Source organism: Camelus bactrianus, chromosome 21 (genome assembly GCF_048773025.1).
Source record: "Camelus bactrianus isolate YW-2024 breed Bactrian camel chromosome 21, ASM4877302v1, whole genome shotgun sequence".
In the NCBI taxonomy this organism is placed as follows: Eukaryota; Metazoa; Chordata; class Mammalia; order Artiodactyla; family Camelidae; genus Camelus; species Camelus bactrianus.
The window spans coordinates 22,780,963-22,796,164 of NC_133559.1; the positions used below are offsets into that span (position 1 = coordinate 22,780,963).

The following is a 15,202-nucleotide window of genomic DNA, read 5'->3' on the forward strand; positions in this document are numbered from 1 at the left end:
GACTCAATCTAAGTAAGACTCAATCCAAGATTCAAGCAACTCAGAGTAAGAAGACAAATATATATGATGTAATAGTTATAATATGGTAATTAATATTACCATTGAAACTGATTTTAAAAGAACATAGGACAAGGAGCACTCAAAATGTTAATAAGAAGCCTTTACATAGAAGGTGACATTAAAACTGGGCCACAACAGGTACACAGAGATTCACTAAGCAGGAAGAGAAGCAGAAAAGAATTCAGATAAGGGTGTGTGTGTGGAGCAGGTAAACTCATAAAACAGCAGGAGATAAGATGATTTAAAATCAACATGGCTGAAACACAGGGTCAGAGTGATTCTGCTAATGATTAATAGGGGCTAAAAACTGACACTGGATTTGTAGACAGATCAGAGCCTGATTCTGAAGAGCCCATTCTCTCACAAGAAGTTAATATTGTAATACAGGGAAGATAAAGGAGAGAACCCGAAATACTGTAGTGGGAATAAAGAGGAGTACGTGAGCAAGAGCTTAATGTTTCAGCTACAGGATTAGCCATCTGAATAAAAACTGTAACTTCAGTAACTGTGATACTTAAATATATATACCACATTGCATTTTACCAAGAAACCTCATACACCACTGAACAGGAATATTCTACATCCATAACTGTAATTCTTTGGATTCTTATAAGAGCCATAGTACTAAGAACAATGGATTTCCACTGCTAAAGCTTTCATTCTAGCCACCATCTTTTTAGAGGCAGGGTAGTATAGTAAAAGCACGTACTCAAGCCAGACTGCTTAGGACCAAATCCCAGTTATACGCTACTTACCGGCTGTGTAACACTACACAAGTTACTTGACTTCCCTGTGCCTTAGTTTCCTTACATGAGGAATGAGGATGACAACAGTACCTATGTCACAGGACTGAGCATTAAAGCACCTGGGACAGTGCCCAGCAGTAGTAAAGACACTGTATGCATTGGCTACTTTTTTAAAAATGGGTTTTAAACTTTGCATGCATGTTATCTTTACATTAAAGAGTAAGAGGGTCATTCATTAGGGTGATAAGAACATTCAACATACAAATTTTATACACAGACAAAGAAAGCTAGAAAAGAGACTGCTGGAATGGGTGGGGCAGCTGGAGAGATCCTGTACCACGGAAGGAGAGGGAGAGCTAGAAAGCAAGCCCCTGGCAGGAGTGGAGGGGACACACCCCCTCACCCTGCATGAGCCTTCCCAGAACAGGAGAGAAGGGGGGGTGGCGGGGAAAGGGGCAGAAGGAGGGGCTGTAGTGTAGTGCTTAGGGCAGGAAAGGAAAAATCAAAATATGTCTTGACAAAAAGTGCGTCATAAACCTAAAGATCAGGAAACCAAATCCTTTTTGAATGTTTGCCTTTCAATTCTCTGCTTTCATTAAAATTGAAGAAAGGACTGGACTTATTAACTAATAGGACATTAAAACATTTTCTTAACTATAAATTAGTAAGTGCTTTTTTTTAAGCACACAATTCAGGAGGTCAAAACACTGAATGACATTACTGTAACAAAGTTCCTTCAATTTCCATCAATTTATTTATGTAAGCAAAGTTTCTCATGACTTGTACTTAAAAAAAAGTAAAAATCATAAACTTACACAATGTTTTATGTCAATTATATCTCAATTTTTTAAAACTGTGATGATCCTAAATAAATAAATAAAAAGAATACAAATAAAACAGAATGCTTGTCTTAGTATCATCAATGGCACTGGAACTAATTGAGAAAGGCATCATCAAACATTAAGCAGCCCATTTTTAATAAATTTTTATGCCTAATACTTTATAAAACTTTTAGACAACTACATGTCTAAAATTGCAATAACAAAAAATACTTAAGATTTTTTAATATTTAATAGAAAATATGTTCAAAAGAAACTTCAAAGTCTCTAATTTCTATTTTCTGTTACATAAAAGTATTACATGTAAATCTATAAGAATTTCAAGCATGAAAATACATAAGGATAAAATTATGTGGGCAATATGCAATTTAGGTAGAAGTTCAAAGAGATCTGGAATGAACGAAATTTTTCATTGTTAATAAAAAGTGTTTATTTTCAAATCAATGGTAAGTAACAAATCACTATGCCATTTAGATTTGACTGGGTGCATTTTAAAAGAGGTAAGTTTATTTTTAAATAACCATATTTACAATACTCCTAAAAATCACATCCTTTACAACCATGTAAGCTTATAAATAAAAATTGTGGATGCTAACTTAAAATGTGTCATCAATCTGGGAGGGTGTACATCATTTTTCAGAGTTTTTGTATGCATCACCCAAGCAAAAAGGTTTGAAGACCCCTGCAAGAGAAAATGTGTGGCCCAGACCTCTACCCGTGACTCAGGTAAATACAAAGCATTAAAAATGAAGAGTCCTAACCTATCAATAAAAAAGATGCCAGGATAGCTAGAACACTCCAGGATCATACAACACATACTTATTTTACCATGCTCAAGGGGAAATATGAAATGACTTTTAAAAGGCTCAAGGTTTTATCAGTCCAACCAAGAAGAATTGCAAGCACTATACAAATCATGTAATCTCAAGCCAATGCAATGGAGAGGAATAATTTAGTTTTTTCAGTATGGAAAAAAACAAGTGGTACTGCACTTTCAGAAACAGAGGTCAGTGGCATCCTGAGTGCACAGAACCTAAGGATCTGAACTTCACTGCACAAAGGTAAAGACTGGAAAGGGTGATGGGCAGTAAAAGAGAAATAGACGTATCAGGATGAAATGTTATTTCTGTGGATGACATAATCACACGTGAAGTTGCACTGTAATTAAAAGACTTCAAATAGGGCATAAAATACACTCCAATTACCCCAAATCAAAACTTTTTATCCATATAAAAAGAAGGTTAAAAACTAGATCATTCCCAAGATAATTTCTAGCTTAGAAAATCAGTAATTATAACTTCACTATTCACTGAATATATACATTTGAGAACATAAAAAGTATGAAATTATTTCACATCTTTAGTACGGTATCCTAATGTGGAAGGAATACTGCATTCTCCCACTCTCTCTCTCTCTCACTATTTAGAAATTCACAAAGCAGAATTTCTAACTTGTGGACTTATTAAAGAATATAGCCTGAAAAATTTGGTAAATACCAAAACCTTCAGACCATTATATTCCTTTCTGTGTTTACCATTCAAGAAGTAATTTTCTCAAGTTATGACAACTCACAGAAAAGTGATTCTAGAACCCACACAGCAGCATCAATTCATGTTTGTGAGTTCAGGGAGAAAGGATTCTGCTTTGCAGGACTTTGGTTTCCCTCTTATATAACCTAGCTCATGTCCAGTCCTACAGAGTATCAGACCCCTCAGTATTGCTTCTTTTCCTAAGTCTGTTCTTCTAGTTTGCCATAGATTTTATCAACCTAGAAGAACTTGGTATTCCAACAGAAAATCTTCAAAATATTTCCTTCAGGGTTCCTTTCTGCTATGCAATCATCCAGTGATTTTCCTTCATGAAAAAACAATGGATTGTAGTGAAGAATGGAAGAGAAAAAAAGGATCATAGCCAATGTACTCTTAGAGCAGAGATAAAAAGGAAAGCCATAGCTGGAATGGTTCAAATTGGTAATTTATTATAAACCACCATTAGAGCGAAACAAACTGCAACCGAAGCACTGGCAGGTCAGAATCTAATATGCAAGGAGACATCATATCCTTAACTCTTGAGTATGTTACCCTTTAGAACGAAGAATTAGCCTTTTTGATATATACCCAATAGTGCCCTACTTCATGCCTACCCATACCTGATAATTAATCTTTGGGAAATTAAACTTCATTCCACACTATCTTAGGCTTTTCAACATGTAGAATTTTTGGATTTTTCACAGTTGGTCTCTCGCAACATATTATTCCCAATCACTTACTATTTATCTAAAGGGTTCCATATTTGTGTCTCTTTTCTCCAGTTACCATTCCTTTCTCAAAAGTTCCATATTCATGTCTTTCTTTCCCCAGTTTTACTTTGCAGTTGCCTCCCTAGTTCACAGACTCTCTTCCCCTATCCAAGAATCCTCACACCCACATTTTTCCCCCTTCCCCCTCTTCATTAACCTTTTCCTCCATGTTTCTCACTTCTGCTCCAGAAGCAGAAAGAATAGGAATGCACAATATGATAAAAAGAGACCAGTATCTGGACCTCTGGTATTCTTCAGCCTCACATTCTGTCCAGCCATGACCGAGAATCTAAGAGTCGAGTCAATTTTTCTTGGTGAAATTTAAATATATGATATGGCACATATGGTACAGAAGCTATGTCACAACCCAGGGGAGACTGGGGAAAGCACCATGGTGAGAAGAGACAGACACACTTACCTCTAAGCCATGTCTTCTGAATAAATTAGTCAGCACATACTTTTGGGAACCAAATATTGTAAAAAATTAAAAATCATTCCAAAGACTCACCCAAGAAATTAGGATACAGATGGTCAATATTATCCACAACATAGTTACACTTGGGACATCTATTATTATCCTCCAAACTCTGATGAATACACTTGTAGCTATTAGCAGAGGGAAAAAAATAAAACAGGCTTGATTAAGTCAGGATAAATTAATAAGCTGGTCACAAAATAATGCCTATTAGTTTTCTATTCCTCGTTTTCAATATAAGTAATCTAGCAGTGACTTACTTCAGCTTATACTTTTACATCATAAAGATACATAGGTAATCATAAATTAGAAGCATGGGATGAACAGATACACACCACGATATGTAAAATCGATAAACAACAAGGATTTACTGGGTAGAACAGGGAACTATATTCAGTATCTTGTAATAACCTATAATGGAAAAGAATCTGAAAGAGAATCTGAAAAAAGTAATCAATTATACTTATATGTATAAAAAAAAAATATATATACATACACACACACACACACACACACACATAATTTAATCACTTTGCCATACACGTGAAACTAAAACAATATTGTAAATCAACTACAGTTCAATTAAAAAAAATGGAGATGATATACAGGGTATTTTTTTTAGGTAATAGTACACAAAAGTTATTTAAAAATAAACTCAAATAACAAGTCTACCAGATATAAAATTTTAAAAGATGTACTATCGTTTAAGTTTGTACAATTTAAATATTAATAACGACACCAAGAAAAACAAATGCTTATGATTTAGTTAAGCAGACTATCCATGTTCTTGGAGTGCTGATGTCCTTAATATAAAAAGAACTCATTCAAATAAAAAAAGAAAATAAGAGAAGAACAGAAAATCAACAAGACAAAAATTAGTCAATAAGCACGAGAAAATTATCACTTTCATTAGCATGAAAAACTGATTTAAAATTATATACTACTTTTTACCAATTAGAATGAAAAAATACAGAAAAACTATCAGAGTTAAGGAGGACTTGTAGATATGAATAATCTCATATCCTGTTGTAGGAAATGTAACTGCCACAACTTTTCTTGAAGGCAAGTTGTACAGAAAAACCTTACAGGTTGTGTATCCCCTTTGATGTAGGAATTTTACTTCTAGGAATTTATCCTAAGGAGATAAGCAGAGATATGTATATAGAAAGGTGTTCAATTCAAGGTTACATGTAAATAGCAAAATAAATTAGAAGCAATCAAAACACTAGGAAACTGACTAGATCAATTTGTAGACATCAATCCAATGCAATGCTGTACAGCCAATAAAGTCACATTGTAATATGTGAATATGTGCCATGAAAAACAATCTAATAACTATCAATAGTTAAAGCTGGAGAAATACGGTAAGAAATTTTTCCTCTCTTATGTTATATGTTTCTATAATGTCTGACTTTACAACTGTGTTTTGTCTTAGAAAAAAAACCTTTTAATATGTCATTCAAGTAAACTCCAGAGAACTATTCAAATCAACATTAGAAAAAAAGTCACTATATCACTATATTATCAAACAAAAATAATCTAACACAGTGGATGTAGTATAATCCCATTTCTGTTTTAAAAAAATTATGTTTGCTTACATTTACAATAAATGAAAAAGACATTCACCAAATTATTAACAGTATATGCCTCCAGGTCATATAATTATGGGAAACTTTTTCTTTGTAGGTGTCTACAAGTTTCTACAGTAAATATGTGCTGCACCTAACAATCAGGAAAAAAAATTATTTCTAAGAAATTGTAAGAGTGATTTATAAATAAAGATGGTTCCTAAAAACACAGTACTTCTTTTATTTTATATTCAAATTACTATAAATTTACTTCAACTTTATAAACTGAAGCTTTTATATTTACCTACTTCCCCCCACCTCATCAAAACAAAAACTACAACCATCAGGTTTCTCTGTTCTGGTCATCAACTACTTTCCCATCTCATATTTGTTACTTACAAGATGAAGAAAAGGAGGACATTATAGAGAATCAATGTAGCAGTGGTCTTTGTTAGAGTAAATGCCTGGCATATAATAAGTACTCAAATATATACTGAACAAATGACTTGCACAGTGTTCCAGAAACAGTATCATCATCTCTTGCAACTACGACAAAGCTAGGTATACTATAATACCACAAAATAGGCTCTCTGACAGGAAATTTCCTACATGGAAATTTCAGTAAAAGAAATCACAAATTTTTTTTCATTTTTATGGTGGTAAGGAAAAAGCATAAAGAAGATACAACAGATTACAACACATTGAGAGCTCCAACATGAAAACATTTATAATCTGCTTAGGGGAAAAGGAAATCAGTTAATATTACCAGAATGTATGTCCACGTGACAAGATTTAATCCTTAAAAAAGTCTTCAAGTTCAAATAAAGCAAGTCATGAAAGAGAGAATCTGAGGTTATTGAAGATGGGAGACAGGGACTGACAGATAAGCAAAAGGACACTTTGGGCTTTAGTAAATGGCTTTTGAAAAGAAATGATAGTTAGAAAGTGAGCCAATAATATGACAAGAACAACCTAAACTGTTAAGCCAGAAAAGGAATTTGTCAATATACAAAAAATTATCCCAGAATCCAGCAGAACATACTCCTCTCCTTTTTCTTCAGCATCCTCATCATATACCTTGTCAGTAAGTTTACTACCACACCATCCTCTCCTAGAGGAAAAAACAGCCTAGGACACAGCCAGAAGGAACTGTCCTCAGAAACAAAAGTTCAAATAACTTTCCTGCTTTATACTTGACAATATTCATCTAAACTACAAAACTAAAATGTGTCAAATTACATGCCACTGTATAAAACTGCAGTGACAAGATCCATCAAGTTTATCTAACAGCATCTACTACCTCACGACCACCTCAGGGTAGACTTGCCTTAGTCTGAGAAACAGTAACTGTCTTATTCTGTACTTAATCTGTGTATGTGTCCATCAGCCTCTCTTCTATTTGTTCATTAAAGGCAGTGATTTGTTTTACTCATCTCTGCACCTTCATGTCTAGCACAATATCCTGTTAAAGAGTTGGAACTCAATAAATGTTGAATGTATGAAAAAATAGATATAAACAAAAAAAAGAAACGTACTTTTGCAGCCTTCTGGGTCATATAACAGGCTACTAGAAAGTCTCAATATTTCTTACCATAATAACTCTAATTCATTCTCATTTATCTACCTACTTGACCATCACCAGCCCAGATGAAATGTTTTGGATTCCAAAAGAAGAATAAGTGCCTAAACTAGTCATCAAAGTAGGTGGGCATGAAGAGGTAAGAAGGATATGTATCTTGGGTCCACCTGAGAAATTTTCAATAGCTACTCACACTGCACCTCTTAAAAGAAATTATTCAGTACCATGGTGTGCTGACATAAATGGGTACCTATATCCCTAGTAAGTATATATCAGATCAAAAAGAATGAATACACTCTGTAGATGCATATAGTTGCTCTCTTTCTTCTATTAAGTATATACCTACCTAATATAAACAGGGATGAGTAGATACAGAAAACCGAATAATCAGAAAATTCTCAGAAAAGAAGGGTATACTATAACAAGAATAGAAAGAAAAATCAGTCCCAGTGGTCATATTTAATAGCCACGTGCAACGAAAAATAGCAAGGTACACGTCAGAAGTCCCAAGAGGCAAACTGACACCCAGGCTTGATCACAGATTTGCTGGGAAATGGCAACACTGAGGGACCCTGTTAATCGTAGCTAATCTGTAATGACACAAAATAGTAAATAGAGACTTGACAGACATGAGGTCTGAGAAGCAGGGGCAGGGGACAAGCTGGAGCTCGAGGCAGCGATCAGGCAAAGACAAAGCAAATCTTCTCTCTATGTCATATAGAAGCCAGAGTTTTTAATTCTATGATTGAGTCAGTTAGACTATAGCTAATAGCAGATTCACTGTCAAGTGGGTATGAATAAAGCGAAAGAAGTTCTTGCTATATTGTCTTCAACCTGTTACCAGGAAAGGCTTGCCATTCATAAGAGGGACAAGGGATAAACAGTTGTGTGGCCCAATAAGCTGGATGGAATCTTGAAGACCTGGTATAGTCCTTGGCTCCAGGTTACCAGCTAGGGTTCCAGTTAGCAAAGAGTTGATACAACAGGCTATTGTTAATGATTCAAGTTCCACAGGACTCACATGTTGAGTAAATAATTACCAGCTTTTGCTTTTAAAAAAAAAAAGTACAAAATGTTTTACAGTTCAGCAAGCCTGACAATGGGACTGGCAGTCTCCAAGTTTATTAGCTCCTGCCAATGTTATAGTCCCTATCCTACCAAAATTTGCTATTGGGGGGGGTGGGAGGTATTTATTTGTTTATTTATTTTTAGAGGAGGTACTGGGGATTGAACCCAGGACCTCATGCATGCTAAGCATGCACTCTACCACTTGAGCTATACCCTCCCCCCTAAAACCTGCTCTCTAGTTGGTATTTTAAAACACAAGCACCACAGGGTTAATACAGTCACTTGAGTTGTAACAAGGATCTAAACTTTACTTTTATTTGAAGGAAAAAAAGGTATTTAAGAAACCAATGGGGCTTTCCAACAATGACCCAAAGATATACCATGAAGATTATAGGACTCATTGAAAAGTCCAGGTCTGTCTAGTTATAAAGTCAAACAGTAATTTATTATACTTCACAACATAGTCAAGCAAGATCACAGACTCTTCACCTTTTTTTTTTAATGCCACAGTGAATATTTAAGTTAGCAGAGGGCAGTTAGGAAAAATAAAAATCTCACTTTACAATCTGTTTCACCTTCACCCTGTTTCTCTTTCACCTACAATCTGTTTCTCTTCAATACCTTTAAATCTATGAAAGGAGAGGTGAAGGGGTAGGAAGACAATGAGGGTCGGGGGCTAGAGAGCAGCAACAGAAGAGACAGGCTGAGTGACTTGACAAAGGTGAGGTAAGCTGCAGACCCACCTAGATTCCTGGTCTACCAAACTTGTTCTTTTAGCTTTACATCAGCAGTTCTCAACTGCAGGCAACTTTGTCCTCTAAGGAACATGTGGCAAAGTCTGGAGATATTCTGGTTGTCACAACTGGGAGTAAAGGCGTTGCTACTGGGTAGAAGCCAGGGACACTGCTAAACAATGTATAATACCCAGGACAGTTACCCACAACAAAGAATTTTCTGGTCTAAAATTTAACACTATCAAGGTCAAGGAACCCTACTCTCAATCACCCAATTTTCCAGAGTAATCAAAATGCAAAATCTCTAGAAGTATATGATTTCCTATGGAATGCTAACGTGCTGGATCAATTAATGTATCAAAGGGAACACTACTGCTAAACAAGAAGCTTGAAAAGACCAAGATCATACATCTATAGCCTAAAAGCAAGACCCACATGGCCAGAATTTCAGTAGCAACATTAAGCAGAAAGTGATTCACAAATGATAATAACATCAATGCAACAAAATGCCAGGAAATAAAAATTATTGAAGGTAAGATGGCTTAAAAAAAAAAACAGCAAAAAGATTCTGAAAGGAAACACAATCACTTCTTATCAATGATACCCTTTGAGGAGGTAAAAAAGAAAGGCTATGGAAAGGGAAACACTTCCATTTCATATTATATTTTTCTGTACAATAAAAGTTGTTTTTATAGCCAAGAGTATACATTGTTCTCATCATTTTAATACCGTTTATTTTAAAAAAAAAAGAACATAGATAACACAAACTAAGAAAGCAATTTTATTCTAAAAGAAAAATTTTAATGACTAGCAGATTGAATATACCTATCAGTGAAGCATCACATTCCAGATCAAACTAAAGGACTTACAGACTGGTAATAATATTCTTCTTGACTAATGGATATCATCCTATCAGATACCATATTCAATCTCAGTATAAAAAATATGGGTCTAGCTTCAACATGAATAAGAATATAAGGACTATTAGAACACAACAGAAATACTATACCAACAGTGTAAATAGTTTATGGAGATTATTGATTGCAAGTAGAATATATCACGCCCCCATCAAATAGATAAAAAAACAAATTAATTAATAAAAAGAGTTAAACATAAACAGATTACATACACACTAGGATGGCCACTATTAAAAAAAAAAAAAGGAAAATCATAAGTGTTGGAGAGGAAGTAGAAAAACTGGGACCCTTGTGAACTATTGGTGGGAATGTAAAATGGTACTGCAGATATGAAAAACATTACGGAGGTTCTGCAGAAGATTAAATACAGAATTACCTTATGATCCAGCAATTCCACTTCCAGGTACATACCTGAAAGAACTGAAAGCAGGATCTCAAGGAGATATTTATACACTAATGTTCAAAGCAGGAATACTGTCAGCAGTTAAAGGTGAAAGAGACCCCAGAGTCCACAGGCAGATGAATGCACAAACATGCTACAGCATGGATGAAACCTGAACACACTACGCTAAGTGAAATAAGCCAGTCACAAAAGACAACTACTGTTCGATCCACTTATATGACGTACCCAGAGTAGTCAAATTCACAGAAACAAAGAATGGTGACTGACAGAGGTTGAGTGGAAAGGGAAATGGAGACTTGTTCAATGGGCAGAGTTTCAGTTTTGCAAGATGAAAAAGTTCTAGAAATTGTACAACCAATGTGAACAACACTTAACAATGTTACTCCACTTAAAAATGGTTAAGATGGTAAATTTTAAGTTACGTGTATTTTATCACAACTAAAAATCTTTTAAAACACACAGATTAACGTGACATACAACCTAAAGATAGCACTGAGCAAAAATGTTACAGAAAAGGATACATAACTTTTTAATTCTCTAATATCCCTTCCCAGTGACCTTGTGGACTGCTTTCATGGCCTTCATATCTAACCCCAAGTGAGTTAAAGGTGCTTCATGCTTCATCCTGATTACACAGTATCACCCAATTTCTTAAAACAGCAGTCAAAGCTCTTTAAACAATTAATAAACCCAAAAGTTTAAAAATCCATCTATAAGGCCAATGGTAAAACTTCACAGAAATTATGCACTCACCAAGTTTACTGCCTTGAGATGTTGAATCTGTAAAGACGTATCAGTCACAGAAATACGATTCAAAATAACCAAAATTAGTTTTAAAAACATTAACTTCTCACTGGCTACATTTACACACAAATTAAAAATTGCCAAAAGGCAATTTCACTAAATAAAATCATCTTACCAAAAGCTATGGCCACACTTCGTCATGTATGCTTCCTCAATCATATCAAAGCAGATAGGGCTAAAAAGAAAACAGAAAAATAATTAATACATTTTTAAAGTAGAGTGGTTACTAATTGAAAAAAGCTAGTAACAATACTAACAAAATCATATTTCAATACACAGCTAAGTCTTCACACTTTTCATCAATGAGAGATGAAATTTCTATTGAGCTGAATGAGCTTTAGGGAAATGCTGGTAAAATGACAATTTGTTCAAAATGGCCGTAGGGGACATCAAGTTCTAAGATGAAGTAAATGAAAAGTTTACCTGGCCCCAATACTTTAACTTGCCCATAATTTTTGAAAGTGAACACAATTACAAGAGTGTTTAAGTTCTACCATTTTTTCAACCATCCCTGTACTTAAAAGCACCTACCCAGACCTGCTCATCTGAATCCTTATATTTCCTATCTCAAAGAAAAGTAATTTCCTGAGTGATAAATTTAAATTCCAATTTCAGTAACTCTTCTAGGTAGTGAAGATGGTAATGAGAGCTAATACTTAACACAAACTATGCATATCCATTAAAGCAATGACATATTAACTCATTTAGTCCATTCAACAGCACAGTGTTGGCAGGTAACTATTAGTAGACCCATTTTATAGATGAGGGAACTGAGACCAGATGTTAAAGTTATAAAATCTGTTTCTAGATTCATTTTTCTGCATGTGGATATCGGGTTGTTCCAGCACCATTTGCTAGAAAAGCTATCTTTTCTACATTGTTTTGCCTCTGCTGCTTTGTCAAAGATCGTTGACTATATTTATGTGGGTCTACTTCTGGGCTCTCTATTCATTAATACTGATCTGTCTATTCTTACGCCAATAACACACTGTCTTAATTTCTCCACATATTATTTTGATTTAAAAAAAAACTGTTTCCTTGGATGAAACTGTGCGGTCCTAACACTGATTAATTTTCTAAAACTTAACTGTTAAATGGACAAGAGTAAACATCCAAATTCTCGATCTAGATATTAACACCCCAACCTTTTAAACAGCACCGCTAAAAGAGCATTTTTAAGATTTGGGGAAAGAGATCTTTCTGCTAAACTGTACACTTCAAATAATTAAAGTGGTAATTTTATGAGGTATGAATTTTACCTCAGTTTTTTTTTTTTTTTAAAGGAATAGAGAACTTAACTTACACTTCTGGCCATGAGGGAGTAACTGGAAAGAATGCTACAGAATGGAAGCATACTGTTGCAAAATTCTTACACTGTACATGAAATGATGTAATGCCATTTGAAGATAGGGTATAAAAAATTTAGAATAAGTATTGCAAACCCTAGAGCAAGCATTCCCCTCTAAACACACACACATACAACACAATTATCACTAATAAATCAACTGTGGAAACAAAACAGAAATCTTAAAAATACCCAACTAATCCAGAAGAGGATAGGAAAGGAAGAAAAAAAGGAATAATAGATGAGACAAACAGAAAATAAAAAGCAAGCAAGATGTACACATAAAACCAAGCACATCGTAATTACGTTAAAATGCAAACAGCCTAACCAATTCAATTAAAAAGGCAAATTATCATATAAAATAAAAAGGACTCAGCTAAATGCTATCTACAAGAAATCTACTTATTAAATATTAAAACAGGCCATAGAAGTAGTGAAGGACAAAATAACATGCCATGCAAACACTTAAGAAAGCTGTAGAGGCTACCTTAACAGACTAAATAGATTTCAGAACAACAAATATTACCAGGAATAAGCAAGGACATTTTAAAATGACAAGGGGATCAATCCACCAACTCTAAATGTGTGTGCCCTACTTACCAAGGTTCAAAACACATGAAACAAAAGTTGACAGTAGTGCAAGGAGACATAGTGAAATCCACGATTATACTTGGAACGGTTAAAGATTTTAACACTCCTCTTTCAGTAACTGACAAAACAAGTACATAGAAAATCAGCAGGGGTATACAGAGCCTAACACATCCACCAACTTGACTGACATTTAGAGAATACGCCAGGATACACACAGCAGAATACTCATTTTCTTCGAGTGCATATGCAACATTAACCAAGATACAGCTATGATGGACCATGAAACAAGTCTCAATAAACTCACTCAAGAAATAAGGAGCCTGCGCAGTTCTCCATCCATCAAAGAAACCGAAGGAGTAAATAAACCTTTCCACAAATAGCATGGCTTCACTGACGGATTCGACCAAACATACCAACTCCACAAACTCTCAGAAAATAGAGAGAGAACATTTCTCAACTCCTTTCAGAAGTCCAGTATCACCCTGGGTGATGGGCTCAATTGTGTCTTCTCCCAAATTCATATATTGAAATCCTACCCCTCAGTACCTCAGAAGACTGTATTTGGAGACTGAGCCTTAAAGAGGTAATTAGGTTAAAATGAGGTCTTATACATGGGCCCTAATCACAATATGACTGGTGTCCTAAAAAGATAATAGGATACAGACTACACACAAACCAAGCGACAACCTTGTGAAGACACATCAAGAAGGTGGCCATCTGCAAACCAAGGAGAGAGGCCTCAGAAGAACTCAAACTTGCCAATACCATGCTCTAGCCTCTGAAACAGTGAGAAAATACATTTCTGCTGTTTCAGCTGCCCTGTCTGTAGCTATGTACGGCAGCCCTAGCAAACTAATACAAGCTGATACTAAAGCCAAAAATACATAAAGATATACATGCGTATGTACATACATGCATATTGCAAGAAAACCATAGGCTAGTATCACTCAAACAAAAATGCAAAGTCTTTCTTTAAAAATTTAGTTTATAGGGCATAAAATTCGAAAGAAGGGCACCATCTTGATTTGCAGGTGACATGACTGTCTTCTCAGAAAATCACACAGGTTCTACAAAAAAATTACTGGAACTAGTAAGTGAATTTAACAATTCACAGGATACAAGGTCAATACACAAAAATAAATTTTATTTCTATACAGTAGCAACAATTAGAAATTGAAATTAAAATAACATTTAACAGCAGCATCAAAAACACAAAGTACTTAGAGGTAAGCTTAACAAGATACATGCAAGATCCAAACACTGAAAACTATATAAAACATTGCTAAGAGGAATTAAACACCTAAATAACTGAAGAAGCATGCTATGTTAATGGCTAAAAGATTCAATATTGCTAAGATGTCAGATCTTCCCAAATTGAGTCATAGATTCAAATTGACCCAAATTAAAATCCTAGCATGCTTTTTCTTAAAAAAAGAAATGGATAAGTTAATTCTAAAATCTTTGTGGAAATGCAAAGGTCCTAAATAATTAAACTGACTTTGAAAAGAGGCACAAAACCACAGTATCTGATTACAAGATCTACTGTAAGGACACAGGAATCAAGACAGTGTGGTACTGGCATAAGGATAAACACATGGGTCAATGGGACAGATTAAAGACTCCAGAAATAAATTTATACACATTAATTAATTCTTGAGAAAAGTTCCAAGAAAATTTAATGAACAAAGATGGACTTTTCAACACATGGGTACTATAATAACTGAACATCTACAGTGGAGGGGAAAAAATCTTCCACCCTTACCACACACACACA

The 15,202-nt window shown here is 34.8% G+C and overlaps 1 protein-coding gene across 4 annotated transcripts in view; it reads right to left on the reverse strand.

The window, feature by feature from the left end:
- Positions 1–15,202, reverse strand: part of COP1 (COP1 E3 ubiquitin ligase) — a 165,225-nt gene that overhangs the window by 143,433 nt on the left and 6,590 nt on the right. For all 4 annotated transcript variants that reach the window (XM_074349831.1, XM_074349829.1, XM_074349830.1 and 1 more), the window contains exons 2-3: positions 11,608–11,667; positions 4,453–4,550 (exon numbers count right to left, since the gene is read on the reverse strand). In XM_074349831.1, coding sequence (XP_074205932.1) covers positions 4,453–4,550; positions 11,608–11,667 — 158 coding nt within the window. The remainder of the gene's footprint in view (positions 1–4,452; positions 4,551–11,607; positions 11,668–15,202) is intronic.